The sequence below is a fragment of the Gossypium hirsutum genome, chromosome A13 (genome assembly GCF_007990345.1).
Source record: "Gossypium hirsutum isolate 1008001.06 chromosome A13, Gossypium_hirsutum_v2.1, whole genome shotgun sequence".
Classification (NCBI taxonomy): domain Eukaryota; kingdom Viridiplantae; phylum Streptophyta; class Magnoliopsida; order Malvales; family Malvaceae; genus Gossypium; species Gossypium hirsutum.
This window is the reverse complement of record NC_053436.1, coordinates 110,390,258-110,407,535: the sequence shown is the minus strand read 5'-3', so window position 1 is coordinate 110,407,535 and position 17,278 is coordinate 110,390,258. Positions and strand designations below refer to the sequence as shown.

Sequence of the window (17,278 nt, the reverse complement as noted above, 5' to 3'; positions counted from 1 at the left end):
ATTGTCGTTTGGATCTTACTAATCAGATTTAAGAAAAAATCCTAATAATTCAATGACTTAAATAAACTTTTTTTAATAATTTATTTCAGTGATTCAAATAAAACTTCAAAATAATTTAGTGAACATTTTGTAACTTTTTTAAATTAAATGATCAAAATGTAAATTTATTAATAATTTCATGACCTTAGTTGCATTTTACCCTAACCCTTTTTTGAAACCAATGTGTCTGTTCAGTCAATGTTCCTAAACCTGCTAGAGAATAGAGCGGGGTGCCATAAACCCAGAAAAAAAAACAAATCTCTTTCAAAATCCCCTAAATTCGCGGTTAAAACATGCAAGCTGCCGCCGGCCAAGACAGGGGTTCGCCGCCGTTGAAGCCCTCTAAGTTCTCTGTCTACCAAAACCCCACGTTATCCGCCGCTTTAACGGCGACAAGTTTAAAGCCCTCTAAATCAACTTTTCTTTGTATCATTTCTCTCTTCTCTGCATCTGCATTTGCTCTCCTCTCCACGATTTACAGGTTCTTTACTTTACACTTTTTTGGTTTTTTTTTCTTTTTCTTTTGTTTCATTAAACGCAGTAGTTTTAAGTCTTTTCCTGCTATACATACATACATTTTATACATATGGCGGTTGTTTTAGGGTTCAAGGAGGGTTTAAGCAAAAAGGGTTTTTCTCTTCTCTCTAGTGATGGATATGCATTTTTGTTTCTGAAGAAAAATGCATTAAACGACCCTTTTTGTTTCAATGAATACTTAAAAGAAAGCCGAGGTTTGTAAGGGAATCATCAATGGAAAGGTAGTTCGATGATATGTTGTGGACTGTTGCGGGCCAATATGCATCATTTAGTAAGAGATAAGTAGAGATAGGATTAGGGTTAGGTAATTAGTAGGATTTAGGGGTGTAATCGAAGTCAGAGTTTGAGCTCAAGCAGTAAGGAATATTAGTTCGGTTCAAAAATTGAACCTCGAAAACTTGTGTCTAACTCGTTCTGTTTTCACCTTTTAAGGTTGAGTTCGATTCGAGATAAAAATCAAACAACTTGAACTTGCTTGAATACGATCAATTAAGCTCTTTACTTGGTAAATATGAGTTTGATTCTCATGTTTCACTTCAACCTTGGATTTTTTAGGCTCAAAGTATGTATTGATATGATAAATTTAAAAAGGCTATTACATTGGCAAGCTACTTGAATCGAACATAAGGATACTCAAGTTCGGCTTGGTCAACTGCTTGAGCTCGACTCAATAATCTTCTAGCCAAATTTGAGTTTTTCTTCCTTTACTCTGCTTTCAAATGGAGAAAACTAACCTTTTAAATGCTACCGACTTTTGTCTATCTTTCTTGTCTATACTTTTCTTTCGATTTGAATGTGTTTTCATTTCACTAACACAATCATTTTATCTCACATTGATGTAGTGGAAATGGGTTCGCTGATAAATTTAAGTTCGGAAATTTGTCTAACGAAGTGGCTTGTAAGTCATCATTTGCAGATTGAATTCCTTTGATTCTTGAATTTAAGTGCTCTATTTCCTGTGATTGAAATATGTGTTATTGGTGCTTCAGATATATTTGCCAAGGCAGTACAAGTTGCATCAGCTGTAGTTTTCGTTGGAACGGTTTTTGCCTTATTCAAAGCTATCTCTTGGCATCGAAGCAAGAGCACCAGTAGTTGTTTGTCACTTGTATCTCCTTCTAAAGGAACTAAAAATCAACCTAACCTAACAAAACGTCAGCTGGGGCTTTTAGGAGTAAAATCGAAGGTTGAGCAAGTTGCACCGGATTCTTCTAAGAAACCTCCCAAGTCCAAACCCCTGGCAGCATCATCTTCTTCGGATGTTCTTGTACCACTTCATCCATCAATTAGTGGCTCAGATCGTAAGTCTCTAGCTAGCTCTAATAAATCAAATACCAGTGGTGGAAATAAGATGAGCCCTTTTGCTACACCATCCAGATCTCAGGGCTCCCCTTCTTCATTATATCTTGTTCCGGCATCCACTTCGTCATTATCTTCTCGTCAAACTTCACCGGGACAAGAGCCTCTAGTGAAAACCCCATGGTCCACTAAGCGATCCTCCTATGCCAAAGAAATTACAACAGAAGAGCAACTTGAACAGTTTCTTGCTGAAGTAGATGAGAAGATCACCGAATCAGCAGGAAAACTAGCTACCCCACCTCCAACCATCAGTGGATTTGGAATAGCTAGTCCGAATACTGTTGCAAGTTCAGCTAATACATCTGGAACTACAAGAAGTACACCACTGAGGCCTGTGAGAATGTCTCCCGGTTCCCAAAAATTTACCACTCCTCCAAAGAAAGGAGAAGGCGAGCTTCCACCTCCGATGTCAATGGAAGAGTATGTTGAAGCTTTTGAGCATTTGGGAATCTATCCTCAAATCGAGCACTGGCGTGATCGACTCAGACAATGGTTTTCTTCGGTTCTACTAAACCCTCTACTGAACAAAATTGAAACCAGTCACGTTCAGGTTTTTCATTCGCTCATCTATGCTATCATTTTAGTTTCACCATATAATCTCGTCATGTTATGTTATGTATTGTCTGTTTTAGATTTATGATGTTTTTAATAATTTTGAGAGGAATCCCAGGAAATATTTAATTACGAGATTCACAAATCCTCTGCTTATAGGTAATGAAAGCGGCTGCTAAACTCAATATCTCTGTAACCATTAATCAAGTAGGAAATGATCCATCAACCAATGGAAATCCGGCTGTTTTGTCTCCGCCTGATAGGTCGAAAGAATGGCAACCATCATTCACTCTTGAGGAAGAAGGGCTTCTTCATCAATTACGTGCAACTCTTGTTCAAACTCTGGAGGCATCCACGCGTAAGTTATCCCAATGCTGTCTTTCATTTTTTTTTATTTTTTACATTTGTTGAGTTTTATCGATCTTAGCTAATGGTACTTTTTTTGATAAAATGCAGCTAAGCCTATAGCCAATCAACTACAATTCCCTCAACAAAATCCTTTTATCCCCGTTATGCAGGAGTGTATTGATGCCATTACCAAACACCAAAAGCTTCATTCATTGATGAAAGGTGAGTGGATGAAGGGGCTGCTGCCACAAAATAGTGTGAGAGCTGATTATACAGTACGAAGAATTCGAGGTATTCTCAACAGTCCCTTTAATGTTCAGTTTCTGTTCTGCATTGGTAGACTTTTCAGTGTACCTAAATTACGGAATTACTATTTGTTTGAACAGAACTTGCTGAAGGAACCTGTTTGAAGAATTACGAATATCAAGGAAATGGGGATGTTTACGATAAAAAGAACAAGAAATGGACTCACGAACTACCAACTGATTCTCACTTACTCTTGTACCTGTTTTGCGCATTTCTAGAGCATCCAAAATGGATGTTACACGTTGAACCGACTTCGTATGCTGGAGCTCAATCTAGTAAGAACCCCTTGTTCTTCGGAACCTTGCCGAGAGACAGGATTCCAGAGAAGTACATTGCTATTGTATCTGGTGTTCCTTTGACTCTTCATCCCGGAGCTTGCATACTGGCAATAGGGAAACAGAGTCTCCCCATTTTTGCCTTATACTGGGACAAGAAATTGCAGTTCTCTCTTCAGGTGAAGCTCTATTTTAATTACTTTTTCATAGGTAGTAAATAGCATGAAATAATTATTAATAACTACTAAATAAATTCCATGTCAGCATCTGAAGATGATATAAGGGTGAGTAATTGCAGTTCTCGTTAATCTCGTTGCAAATGTAGTATTGTCATGGTTGGATGGTTAAGATTCATTTGGACATCTTTGGTTGATGGGAAAGATGTAAACACATACGAGTTAGATGCTATATTACTTGGATTCAGTAATGTGTTGGATAGTGGATGAGTCTGACATGAATTTTAGTCCCGCGGTAGTTCATCAAATAATTTGATGGCGTGTTTATGTTTTTCAGGGGAGAACAGCGCTGTGGGATTCAATATTGTTATTGTGCCACAGAATAAAAGATGGATATGGAGGCATAGTTCGAGGAATGCATATTGGCTCTTCAGCGTTGAATTTGCTCTCAGTTCTTCAACCTGAAAATGAAGACTAAGACTTTGTTAGCTTTTTTCACATTACTGTTGCAGTTTCATGTTCTTCCTTCTTGCTAAACTTGAACGTCATCTTTTATGTTTTAGGATAAAATATTTTATCTGATATCTGTTCACATAATTTCTATTATTTTACGTTATATTACCAAACAAGCCGAAGGTGAAAGATAAAATTATACAACAATCATTCGATTATTTTTTCAAGTTTTTAATTTAAAAAATATATATATGAAATTTTCAAGACATTTTTATAACAACTTTTTTAAAAGAACTAATTTTCGCAATTTTTTTACAACAAATGGATATCAATATGATATAAATAATAACAATAATGTTTCAAAATTTTATAAAAAATTCTAAAACACTATTCTTTTACGAAGAAATATGAATACTAGAAACCAAAATTGCAAGGGGTAAACTCACTGAGCTGACTAACATAAAAGTTAAAAAAAAAACCCAAAAATTCAAAATAATTAGATGACAAAAAAAGGCAATTAAATAGTTAAATCACCATTTTACAACTTTTAATAAAAAAAAGTTTACTAGCGGTTGAGTCTTTCATAATTGAGTGTACTGCTGTAATTTACTCAATTGCAAAACATTATGACCTAAACTGTTGTACAAATAATGATATCATTTATGTAAACAAAATATATACGATATTGATCAATATTATACATGTCAACAGCTTGACCCATAACAATAAAATCATAACAGATCCTAAGTGTCATGCACCATAACAAAGCTACACATTCATCTATTAAAAATATAGCAGCAATGCCAACGGAAAATTTTCAGCCAAAAGTAATACAATTAAAATAATATAAAAAGGGGGTTTCTCTATGAATTTAAGTGAATTTACAAATCTATTTGATCCCAACTGTCTTTTAGACCAAAAAATAGGCAAAATGGGCGGAATCTTTTTGTGCTCACTTCACCCCCCACAACTGCATGCATATCCATTTACCCAAAATTCCAATTTAACTGTACATTTTTACTCAAAAACGACCTCCCTCTGTGCTTTTTAACTCTAGGGTAAAAACTGCTTGTTTTATGCTACCACGCCTAGAATAAACTAGTATTAGAATATGAGATTTCAACACTTACAGGTATTGAAGCCCTCCTGTTCCGACCTCACCTCGGAAAAGTCATCAACACAGCAACGTTGAAGCTGCCCCCTTCTTTTTAATTTGGCAGCACTTCCATTCTGAAAATTTTAATTTCGTGTTTTAACTGAAACGCAAATCCAGTTCTTCATGAGTGATCACCAAATTTATCCACAAGTTGCCGAACACAATTACTCGGTGTCTGAGTCGATGGAGAGATATAATCTTGGTCGAACTGACCGTTTTTGCCGAGGAAATGAGAAAGGGCTCTCCGTTCTTTGCCTACTTGATTTCCCATTTCTACTGTCATTCATACCAAGCAACAGAGAAGCTGCAGAAGGAAGTAACAATCAATGCTAGAAACTTCAGAACAGTGATGGAGCTAGGAAAAATTCTAATGCAGTGAATTACTAATCTCAAACTTGTGTGCCAGATACAAGTATATACATTTTTTTCGAAATTTTTAATATAGCGCTTTTTCCAAAAGAGCAAGGGAACTAACCAGTGTCCATAGCACGCTCTTTGGAAGGTATTGGCTGCCTTGAATTCAATCCATTCACAGTTGTTGAGTCCCCATGGCCGCCACTTGCACCACCTCCAAGCCTAAGTGAGATCCAATCATCGGTACGGATGCCGTTCGATACGTCAGCTTGATCTCTCAAACCAGACTCTGCTGATGCACCTGAAGGATGCGTTGGAAGAAATATCTGAAGTGAGGGATCCTCTCCACCAAAGAGGGTAGTGTCAACCAAGCTGTCATTTAGATTTGTATCAACCTGACCGATGGAACAAGTAGGGACTAGAGTTGTAGATCCCAATGTTGTCTCAGGAGCCAATGGATAACCATTAATTGTCGAAGGGCAATTGAGAGAACTTCGCTGCAGATCAACTAAGGTATCTGCAACATCCGGATCTGTATTAAATAGTTGAAACCCAGAACCATCTTGAGATCCCGAAGGTAATGACCACAGAGGCATGTCGAATTCATCATTGGGAGTAAAAAGACCCAAATTAGCAGCAGGCCCAAGAGGTGGTTCTTCTGAATATGGGTGAGAAATTCCAGGAGGTGCAACCGGAAAACCAAGTCCCCCACCATCATTTTGGTTGTGATTATCCTTATACATAGTTGGAGGAGATATCAATATTTCATTCTCTTCATCTGAATCACTAAGAACAATAACTTCTGCATTTCCTGCTGTTGGAGATTGGTTTTGGTCAGTAAATTCATATGCTGAATCTATGTTCAGAGGCACAGAATCAAGTTCAATCCCGTTGCTTGTAAAGTCATAAGTTCCACCAGCATCCTGATTTACGCTGGCATCTTCACCATCCTTACCACTTCCGGTAGCGCTGCTGCTCATTGGTAAAAATTTTTGCTCAAGACGTAGCCTGTCTTGTAATCTACTAGCAGATGAGTTGTTCAAGTCTTCAGGTTTGCTAAACTGCCAGTACCCATTTTGATTCTTCTTTATTCCGAGTTTCAAACCTGTCTGTCCTTCAGTACCTTCAAGTTTGATCTGCTTCGAAATTTCAGCTGTTGGCTTATCCTCCACACTGCCTGATTCACATAGGGTACTGTCAGGAGAGTGCCATAGTGCAAGATCACCAAGCTCTCTGCGTTCGTTTTCACTTTTAGCCTTTGCACGCCAAGAACCATCAGGCTTGACCTCAATCTCAGTAATGTCTTCGCCACAATTGCTCATCTGTATGATAGCTGATCATCAATATCACAAATTGACAAAATGAAGATAAATAAAGAACAGGGTACTGACCTTGGATGTGATGCGATTAAAATAAGGATCAATTATAATGTGTTCCAGCGAGTAGTTCTTCAAGCAAATTGGGCACTGCCACTGCATTCATGCTAATGCTTGTCAAAAAGCCTGAAAGAATTACAAAAAATAACAAACACTGTAATATTGTAGCTTGCCTTCCTAGAGCGTTGGTTAAGCTCCACAAAAACTTCAAGATCGAAACAACCCATGTGAATGCAAGGCTTAAACCTTCCAGCGACCTTCATTCTTGAGCCGCTCATCTGTCAAGGATATGCAAATAAAAATGAATATCACAAAGCAACGGTAAAAGGAGAGCACAGTGAAGAAATAGTCCATTCAAATTGGTTGGTGCTGAATATCTATTCAGGTACATGAACTAACACAGTAGTTAACCATTTTTTTGTTAATTTTATTATTTACAAGTGATGAGATTTGAACTTCTAATTAATCATATGTAAAGACATACAAATTCTTATCAACTAATAATTTGTATTGAGTATTAAATATAAGACATGTTTAATTCTAAATTATTTTTAACTGAACACTTCGGTTCAACTGGTTGAACCAGGGGTGTCACAATTTCACCTCCAGTCCGGTTTTTATTCATTAATGACAGGTACATGAATTAACACAGTAGTTAACCATTTTTTTGTTAATTTTATTATTTACAAGTGATGAGATTTGAACTTCTAATTAATCATATGTAAAGACATACAAATTCTTATCAACTAATAATTTGTATTGAATATTAAATATAAGACATGTTTAATTCTAAATTATTTTTAACTGAACACTTCGGTTCAACTGGTTGAACCAGGGTTGTCACAATTTCACCTCCAGTCCGGTTTTTATTCATTAATGACCATGCACAAGTGCCTCAATGTAGCATCAGGTAATTTTTACATTAAGTACACCTTAATAACCATGCATAATAGCCTCTACCAATATTAATACAACCATGTACACATGAAGAAGTTAGATTCCTCCACTATTAACATTTTACAGTAACTAAGCTGACACATACGTGATGCTACAAGAATTTGATCCACGAATTTTGCAGGGCACATAGCCATCTATTCTAGAGATGCTTCACAAACTACAGTAATTAAATACTTGAAAAATGAAGCCTAATCAATTGCATGTAATATTTTTAGAACAAAAATCGTGCACATCAGCAGAAATATAGGCAATAGATTGCTAGCATATTCTAAAACTGTATAACTCACAGGGCAGCGTAGGTTGACTCCAAAAAAATCTGCAACAACTTCTAGGTCACTGTCACTACCACCATTGTCAGTTGCAGTTCCACCACCAACACAACGACGAACGCGACAAAGAGCATCTTCCAAACGTTCACCATCATTCTCCTTGGGAATCGTGTTTAGTATCTAGGACAGGCATAGTAGAGATAGGCAAGTTAGTTTGAGCTGCATACCCATGCAGGGTTTGTAGTTTAATCTATAGTACTAAGCCATATGATAATATGTGACTGAAGAAAAACAAAATGCCTAATATTTCCATTAGTAGGAGAAAATCCATTATCTCAAGCTAAAACTAGATATTTTTGGTTCCGAAACTAAAAAACAAACCAAAATCATAAAAGCATGTAAACCTCATTACCAGCCCAAAACATTTAAATAAATTCAGGCAGAAATCTCATTACTTCTTAAATTCTCAATTATTCTATTGAAAGGGGCCCATATTATGCAAACCAACAGGCAACAGTATGCACAATAAACGATCCATAAAGGAACCAAAAAAAAAACTCAGTTGACCATGTTAATAAAATGAAAATGGAGCCCTTTGCATAACAAAGATTAGAAAGCCCCAAATCTGATCTCACAATTTCCTTCTCTTCATTTCTAGTTTTTTCCTCTACAGTAATCTCTCCAATTTTTCCAGCTCTTCAAGTTAATTATTAAAATTACAGCCATGATAAAGCACCATTCTCTCTTTGTTCTTCATTCTTTTCCTCTAATTACCTTCATTGATGATACGCTCTTGTTCATCAGGTAGTATTAAGATTTTTAAAGTAATTGAAGAAGGCAAAAGGGGAAAAAAAGTGGCAAAAAAGCTTTCCTCAGGAAACCAATTAAATTAATTTAGTGGCATTCTCCCCAGTCTAATTTATTGGATCCCATACCCATTTCAATGTCATACTGACACAGGCACCTCAACTATGACATTGCAATAATTAATAGGCAGTCAAATGTCTTATCTGTAGTCATTTTTGCAGAAAATATGAAACATAAATCCGATGCAGTCAAATGAAAATAACATGGTCAACTACGATAGGACTAAATATATTTGCATTCTGTTCTGCTTTGTGAGCAAACCAATCTAGACTGCCTAAAGTAATCAAAGAATTAGCAGGCATTGGAAAAAAACATCATATGCTGAGCTTTTTATTTTGCAAAAAGGAACATATATAATTTTTTACTAAAGAAATTCCCAGAAAGCAAAGCAATCAATCTTGCAATTCCAGTGTATGAACAATCCATATAGGGTTGAAGTTCTGAACATACCTGTTGAACAGTTCGTCGTTTAACTATTCTAACTCCAAAACAGAACACGCGAGCATCGCATCCAGTCAAAGTTATCTTATTAATTCCATCTTTAATACATGGAGATATCTGGCCACAAAATACACAATAAACAAGTGTTCAGACAATGGAAGTTTCTTAGGTAGCTAACAAGAAGTAACAGGCTTTAACAAGCACATGCAATAACCTGCCGGCAGGCTTCCCCATCCATTCCAAACACATGCAGGAACATGTAAAGGGTAAATTCTAAGGAGCATATGATTATAGGACAGAACTTACAATAGGACCATCATCACGACCGTTAGCCCCGAGCAATTGAGAGCCAGGTCTATTAATAGCACGAACAGGAACACCTGTTTAAAAAACTGTCAGTTACTGATCAAAGTTGAAATAGAGAAGTGCATAAAAATTATATTGATTTCGAGCTGGAGAACGAAGTTGCAATTAGGAAAAATCCAAGGCAAAAAAAACTAAACATGCTTCTTTCTTTTATTTTATTTTCCCTTTTAGCTAGATCGAAGTATGCTCCTCAATAAACAGTAGAAAAATAATTAAGCCGTAAAAGGAGCAATAAACTGCTAAGTAGTCAAAGAAAACCTTTAATACTCGTACCATTGACCTGTAAATCTGCATATTGAGGCCACTGCATCCTGAATGGAACTTTGTCATTCAGAAGCAAGCACCATGCCTATTTGACAAGATGAAAAACAAAAATATCATGATAAATAACAAAAAGCAATATACCAAACTGCACACTTTTTTTTTGGCACTAGTCAACCTGGACATCATACTCTTGTTTGGACAACAACTCCTTGTCTGCTCTAGTGATTTGGAACGTTTTCTCCACGCTTTGCATTGGATTTGTACTGCACAATGCAGGATATGAATCACTAAACAAACTACTATAAGTGAGGTCACAAAGCATTAGAGATTACAGTATAATGATATTCACACCAAAACAACCTGGAAATTGTTTTTCTGTTCTTTTTGGGGGAGGGGGAAGAGCTCTAATATTTCTCATATGATAAACTTACCCATCAGTAGGGATATTTGCAATCGCCAACTTCACTGGATAAAAAGGGTTTGCAATAGTAAGCCAAAAACTGCACATACAGAACCACATCAAGATTTAAAAGGATGTAACATAAAATCAAGGTATAACAGATTGAACAGTATTTCCTAACTCACTAATATTAAGCCTAGAAAGGATATTCTTGATGCATCCAGATGGATACTAGATACATACAAGTGTATACCAATTAAATGCTTCATGAAGTGTTCACAGTAGAAAACAAATATAAGGTGCAGCAAGCACTAACTGCTTGACAAATAGCATCTTTCTTCAATATTAAGGATGATTCAGTATTAACTTTTTGAACATCAATATAGGCATAGAATTATAGCTACAAATAACAGTATTTTGCAAATTGTCTGAGGTGCTTTTGTTGTCCACCACTAAGGCACAATGTGCAGGCACACCTAAGCGCACCCCTATACAACACTGATTTTATGTGCACTACCAAAAACTAGTTCTTACATTTCCTCACACTTATCTCTTTTTCCCCTTTCTCCTCCCAAGGTTGCGGAAGGTACAAAAGTAAGATAATATTTACAAATCTTGCAGCCTAATAACAAACTTCATCCAACCAAACTAATATACAAACGTCTGTTATGTTAACATTTATATAGAACACATTCAGTTAGATCAGAACTACAAAATAAAATTGGCATATTTCTATATTATGATGTTGAACTTCAGCCAATAACCAAACTGTAACCAGTAAGAAGATTAATCATCAATTATGAAGTGATCACACAATTTGGAAGCACACGGATGCAAACACAGACACACATAAACAGAGGAGAGACATACGGATCAGCTCGCTTCAGTCGACAAAGCTCACAATAAAAGAAATCAGGAACTGCTGGATTTCCCTCCATAGGCTTCTCTGGAATTATAACACAACCAAAGTGTTGCCCTACTTGGCATCTTGGATCCTCACACTGCATCGAGCAATGAGAGAAAGCAAAAAAATCAATAACTCAATTTAAGATGCAAGAAGCACAATTTTGTAGAGGAAAATAAGAAAGCAACGTCCTCAGAATTCATGAATCCATTCTCAAAATGGAGAAAGGCATATGATACAAATTGAAATTATGAATAGAAACAATAAAACGTAGACAATAAAAGTAAAAAAAAACAGCAGAAGCAAGATATATCATGCATCAGGGCGAGATTCGTATGAAAGTAGACAAAAGAAAACTGAATTAGAATATACCTATTGCAGAAAAAGGCCACTGGGAAAGGCACCTACTTCAATTTTGAGCTAAATGTCAACCTATGGGAGATGAACGGTTCCATCGTAAATTAAAAGGGCAAGAAGAAAATCCAGGAGGAAGTCTAGAGTGCACAAGTCTATACACTTGTTCAAAATTGGCCTTTGCTATCAAATCCAACAAAATCAGTCAAACTAGTCATTAGATTCATTAAGACCACAGCCTCAAGAGTTTTAGAAAAACTACCAACTTCATGTATAGAGATTTGAAGACTTAGCTTGCATGTGCAAGTCAAGGTGCAAAGATTCTAAATCATAAGAAGATACCACCAAAAGGCAGTAAATAGTACAAAAATTGAGCATAATATATTATTTTGTATCAAGCAAACACAAATCCCAATTTGAAAAGCCAGAGAAACAATCTTAAATAGGTGGTCACCCCAAAATGCCAAACATACAATTGTGACATCCATATCATTTGACATAAAATGAGGAAAAGAACATTAAGCTCATTATCATTACCATGATAATGTTGTCAGTCTCCAATGAGTTTCCACAAGGACAACGAACTTTCACATCTGGTTGAAAGGGATCGTCTACTTCTCCTTTAATTTTAACATTATTGCCGTCTGGCACACCCTGTCCCTTTGATGCCAATTCCGTAGCACCAGAAACCTGCATCTTCCTGAGGACAAGAAATTCACTTCAGAAAGAGGAAATAAAGATAATTAATACATAAAATAACCTGATATACTAAATCCAGTCAGCCAGCATCATCTTATCTAAATAGTAAGTCGGTCCTTGTTCGCAGAAGGGGGAAAAAAACTAATTCCAAACTAATTTAAATACAAACCTGTATGTATCATCAACAAGTTTTGCTACATCTTCCTTCCCCACAGGAGTCCTTTTTGCCCACATCTTTGTAACTGAAAATCAGAAAGCAAGCCCAACATTATTATAAAAGCAGAACATAGTAGTTTCTGAACAGACTTAAAGAGCCAAATCTGAACTAATTGCAGTCTAATGACACTAAAAATCAGAAAATGTGAAAATTCAACTGAATAGCATACTCGTCTACAACCCTTACCCAAGACACTGCACTCCTAAAAAAAATTACAAAGAGCCATTGGAATGTCAACAAATTATACTGAAATTAGAAGATCAAAAGGTTAAATGCTGCAATATCGGTGACCCTGAGAAACTAGAAGAAAAGTAAAACTAGGCAGAATAACAGGTGCATAATTACTATCCTTGATCGCATCCCGCAACCCCGCACCTGACCTACACCCTAAAACTGAAAACAATATACATTTCACATCCAACAGTATGACTATGATTGAGTTGAAGACACAATAATATCAACAGCTAAATACTAGCACTCTGATGACATATGTCACAAGATAGCAAAAGTAGTGCCAGAAAGAAACATTTAAAAGAAAATATAATCCATAAATTACTATGGAGGCTACAAGCTCCCTTTTCAAACAGAAGGAACAGCTAGGAAAAGAATATTTTACCTTGTTCATCAGAAAGAGCACCTAATATCCTCTCAACAAGGTCCTACAAGTGAGATTTACAGAAAGGTCAAACATAATCCTACACCATGAGGTTGCAAATTATATTAAAAATACTGATAACTGACAAAAGAAAAATTATCATAGCCCCCAAAATTTTTAAGGCTCTTGCTAAATCTGCAGCCAGTAAATAGTTTAAAAACTTAGGAGCAACACACCAAACGAGTGAAAATTCACCATTCACCTCAGCACACTCAAAATACCATTTGGTGCAAACAAAAAGAACAAGCATGAAGAGAAAAAGAGAAGTAAAAAATCTACTTAACACCTACCCTTTAAAAATAATAATAATGTGATCTCACCAAAAACTGTTAAAAAGTTAAAATATTTACTAGCTATATGCAGAGAAATGAAAAAAAGTAAAAACAGAGTGAACCATGAACAGAGGGCAATAAGAACAAGATTCAACAGAAGCATTCCAAACAAGAAGATGAACCAAGTAAAATACAGAGCATCATCTAAAGCCTCTGCTAACCTGCTTCTTCCCCTGCTTTGAAAGACCCAATTGAGTGAGAACATCCTTGAGTTCTTTTATTCGGAAGTATGCCAATTTATCCTATAATAGGAAATCATATTGGGATTAGCTCTCGGTAGACAATTTCTTTTTAAAATAAACAAAAAAGGCATCGATGTATTAGCATCAAGCCTAACAAGCATCAAAAACATATAAATATATTTACTCACTTTCAGCTTAAGAATTTAGTCTTATACTCTGACTAACAAAACAATATAATGATAAGTACAAAAATTCCATAATTTAAGTGTTGGTATAAAATAAAGTTAGAGAAGCCGATGTGCACAGCTGATACGAATTTTCAGCATAAAAAATAACTGGAAGCAACAAAACCATCCTTAATGAGCTTACTCACAAAACTACTTGATTCTCAGAAGCCACTTAAGAACAACAGAAAATCTCCACTACCAAACTAAGTTCAGTATTCTATATCCCCTCTATAATGGATTACCAGATCTCCAAAAATTAGATTACATTGCAAAAACCTAGTTGATTGAATTTGATAAAGAAATAAACATATAATATCATAAAAATTTCAGTTCTCAAACAATATTCATTAGTTAACTCCTCTATAATTACACTGAAAATATGAAAAAAAATGAATCTATATTATACTACGAAAAAAATTGAGAAAAATACCTTGCAACTAGCCACCAAATCCATATTCAGTTTACAATCTGTAACCAAGCAAAAACCAGTAACCAACAACCTAAAAATCTCAAAAAATAACCAATCGATCTAATCAACAATAACCACAACAAAACCACTAAAATTTTTAATTAAATTAAATTAATCAATCAATCATCAAAGAAAAACATAGAATCAAATTAATGGACCTTACGGGTTCTCCGATTATGATTAAAATGAAAGAAAACTAAAAGAAAATTTGTGATGAATCGAAGAGAAAATGGGGAAATAGGGTTCCAACAGTGGAGGTCGCCGACTTTTTTTTCCCTTATTTTTATTGACCAAAGAGACCCAAGCAAAAGGAACCAATTTCTTTGAAAAATTTTACAAAAGTGACCGGACTTATCGCCGATTATCGAATTCTGTTTTTTGAACGGGAACACGTCCGGGTTTAGTTTCGATGCAGTTGCGTGTTCATTTTGTAAGATACGCCCGTGCTTTGTTATTCTTTTATTCGGGCAATTTTGTAGTGCGAAGTGATGGTGGACGTTTTCAGCCGTTGATTTTGCCATGAATTTTTCAAGATTTTTTCATTTTGGATATGAACAAACTACAGGAAAAAGTTACTAATTGTAAGTATACTTTTTACATACTTAATTTCAAAAGATTACAAAATAATCATTGTACTATTTAATAAATTTTATTTAAATCGCTAAAATGTTAAAATTATTGTTGTATAATTTTATTTAATAAATAATCATTATACTATTTAATAAATTTTATTTAATAAATAATCATTTTACTATTTGCATGACTTGTACCAATTCAAAGTTCTTCTTCCTATTCTCTTCTATAATTTAGGTTTTTTTATTAGCTAATTTTGAACGTTATGAATTTACAAATCAAATTTGAAATAATTTTTCTCTAATCTTCGACATTGATCGTGAGGTCGACTTTGACTTTTTATATATGTTCTTTTATTTGTCGATAAGTACTGGTTCATTGCATTAGTCATTGAATTATTGCTTAAAACTCACAAGTTAAACTTAAAAAAAAAATCTTAATAACCCAATGTCTTAAATAAAAACATTTGAATAGTTCAGTGACATAACTAAAAACTTCGAAATAACTTAGTGACTTAAATGAAGACTTTCAAATAGTTTAGTGATAATTTTATAACTTTCTAAAGTTAAGTTTTCAAAACATAAATTTACTAATAATTAGTGATTTTTGATGTAATTTACATTTTTTTCAATTTACGGATATTTAAGTTTTGAGTCTAACTTAACTTTAGACGTATTCCAAGTCAAACAATATATTTTTATTTAGTAAATTTAATATAATTTATTTGTTTAACATAAAATATATTAATTGTTTTATAAAAGAAAACCTCAAATATAAACCACAAAAATATGGAGAATAAAGAAAAAAGTGTCACTTTTTAAGCATCAGTTAATAATATAACACATCATAATTGTTTAAACTTTAGTATGTAATGTGATACATTTATCAACACCAAATAAATTATAAATCTAATTAATAAACAAACAAAATCGAATATTAGAATCTATTCTATCACCTCCTAATTAAACTGGAATCTATTCGAATTAGCCACAAAAATGTCATTACAAGCAAAATACAAAATGGACTTCAATTAAGTAGTCCACTGTACATTAGAAGTTAGAATCGTATCGGCAGACATTTGCCTAAGAGTGCAGACATGCTACCATGTAACGGACTTTCTAATTTAGGGAGTGGCATTCCTAATATCAACAAGCAAATTAGATATTCCCTTGCCTTAACCTCTTTTCTGTTTTACTTTTATCTTTGAACATTAAAAAATTTTAAACTCTAAATCTTAATTTCACCATTGATTTATTAATCTTTTAAATTTCATCCTTCAAATCCAAAATCTTAAATATTTTTTACCATTATTAATTTATTTATTTATTAAAAATCTTATTTCCTTACAATGTCTACATTTAATTAATTTAAAAACAGAAAAAAAAGATCACAAAAAATTTAGGCAAAAACCCAAAATAATAAAAAATTTCCAAATATGATAAAAAAAGGTTATAATCAATAATTTAACATTATTCAAAAAATGTGGAAATTTGATAATTGGACGCCAAATTATAAACATTTTAGATGTGTTAAAAATCTGTTATTGCTTAGAGAAAGTGTTTTATAGAGTCATAAACAAATACAAATATCATAAAAATAAAAATAAAAAAATCTAATAAAATCAGTTTAGTGATTAAAAATTTAAATGAATAAAACGATTAAAAACAAAATTGTTAGATTTTGTTAATGTTTTTTTATAAAATTAAATTACATTTGTTTAAAAATAAATATATTAGTGAAAATTTTAACAACTTTATGTTGGGATTGATCCGTATAAATTATAAAATAGAAATGGTAGAGAATATCGAAAACACAAATATTTATGTGAAAAACTCTTTCAAATAAGATAAAAACCACGAGTCAATGAGGCATCAACTTTTCATTAAATGAGTAAACAAATAATAATATAATATAAATAAAATAAACTTAAATGTACTAAATATATAAACCCAAACTTCGAAACCAAAGGCCTAACTCTCATAGAGTTTTCTCAAAACAAAAACAAAATTCTCACAGTAATTACCACTAAAACTCTCATAAAAAATCATCTATGACTATATATTGTCGCTCCCAAAAAAAGCCTTGCAATACTACATATTTAATTGCCTCTTAATTGACCTTTTAAAACAGGGATATAAACTCCCTTTGAAGGGCTTAAATAACTAAAATAC

At 34.0% G+C, this 17,278-nt stretch overlaps 2 protein-coding genes across 14 annotated transcripts; one reads left to right on the top strand and one right to left on the bottom strand.

Moving 5' to 3' along the window:
* The first annotated feature begins 197 nt into the window (after positions 1 to 197).
* LOC107889159 (transmembrane protein 209) lies at positions 198 to 4,174 on the top strand. Its single transcript, XM_041085892.1, has 7 exons — positions 198 to 520; positions 1,419 to 1,474; positions 1,566 to 2,485; positions 2,647 to 2,845; positions 2,944 to 3,126; positions 3,222 to 3,595; positions 3,930 to 4,174. Exons 1-7 carry the CDS (start codon positions 333 to 335, stop codon positions 4,068 to 4,070), a joined length of 2,061 nt encoding a protein of 686 aa, XP_040941826.1. The 5' UTR covers positions 198 to 332; the 3' UTR covers positions 4,071 to 4,174.
* Positions 3,702 to 14,961, bottom strand: LOC107889158 (E3 SUMO-protein ligase SIZ1). Of its 13 annotated transcripts, none has more exons than XR_001681673.2 (18): positions 14,693 to 14,940; positions 14,496 to 14,565; positions 13,818 to 13,898; positions 13,286 to 13,328; positions 12,622 to 12,694; positions 12,291 to 12,453; positions 11,366 to 11,496; positions 10,527 to 10,595; positions 10,271 to 10,358; positions 10,090 to 10,180; positions 9,772 to 9,845; positions 9,475 to 9,582; positions 8,176 to 8,337; positions 7,105 to 7,209; positions 6,947 to 7,027; positions 5,677 to 6,877; positions 5,176 to 5,505; positions 3,702 to 4,066 (listed from the first exon to the last, which is right to left on the bottom strand). XR_001681673.2 is itself a non-coding variant. In XM_016813502.2 (17 exons), the coding sequence occupies exons 2-17, from the start codon at positions 14,517 to 14,519 to the stop codon at positions 5,366 to 5,368; spliced, it is 2,634 nt and encodes an 877-aa protein (XP_016668991.1). In that variant the 5' UTR covers positions 14,520 to 14,565; positions 14,693 to 14,940; the 3' UTR covers positions 3,815 to 5,365. The 13 variants fall into 13 exon arrangements, 9 of the variants coding, with proteins under 9 accessions (XP_016668991.1, XP_016668992.1, XP_040941823.1 ...); XR_001681672.2 differs by having other exon boundaries at positions 3,702 to 4,053; XR_005907922.1 differs by having other exon boundaries at positions 10,105 to 10,180; positions 14,693 to 14,939.
* Positions 14,962 to 17,278: the final 2,317 nt, after the last annotated feature.

What these genes read in the sequence shown, in the direction of transcription:
- LOC107889158 (XM_016813503.2), bottom strand. Translation starts at nt 14,519, where the DNA reads ATGGATTTGGTGGCTAGTTGCAAG. An exon ending in AGACTGACAACATTATCATG is followed by an intron (nt 11,497 to 12,290) that starts GTAATGATAATG and finishes TGCTCGATGCAG; the next exon opens with TGTGAGGATCCAAGATGCCA. An exon ending in AACGACGAACTGTTCAACAG is followed by an intron (nt 8,338 to 9,474) that starts GTATGTTCAGAA and finishes TGCCTGTCCTAG; the next exon opens with ATACTAAACACGATTCCCAA.
- LOC107889159 (XM_041085892.1), top strand. Translation starts at nt 333, where the DNA reads ATGCAAGCTGCCGCCGGCCAAGACAGGGGTTCGCCGCCGTTGAAGCCC. An exon ending in TTTGTCTAACGAAGTGGCTT is followed by an intron (nt 1,475 to 1,565) that starts GTAAGTCATCAT and finishes TTGGTGCTTCAG; the next exon opens with ATATATTTGCCAAGGCAGTA. An exon ending in AATTGCAGTTCTCTCTTCAG is followed by an intron (nt 3,596 to 3,929) that starts GTGAAGCTCTAT and finishes TATGTTTTTCAG; the next exon opens with GGGAGAACAGCGCTGTGGGA.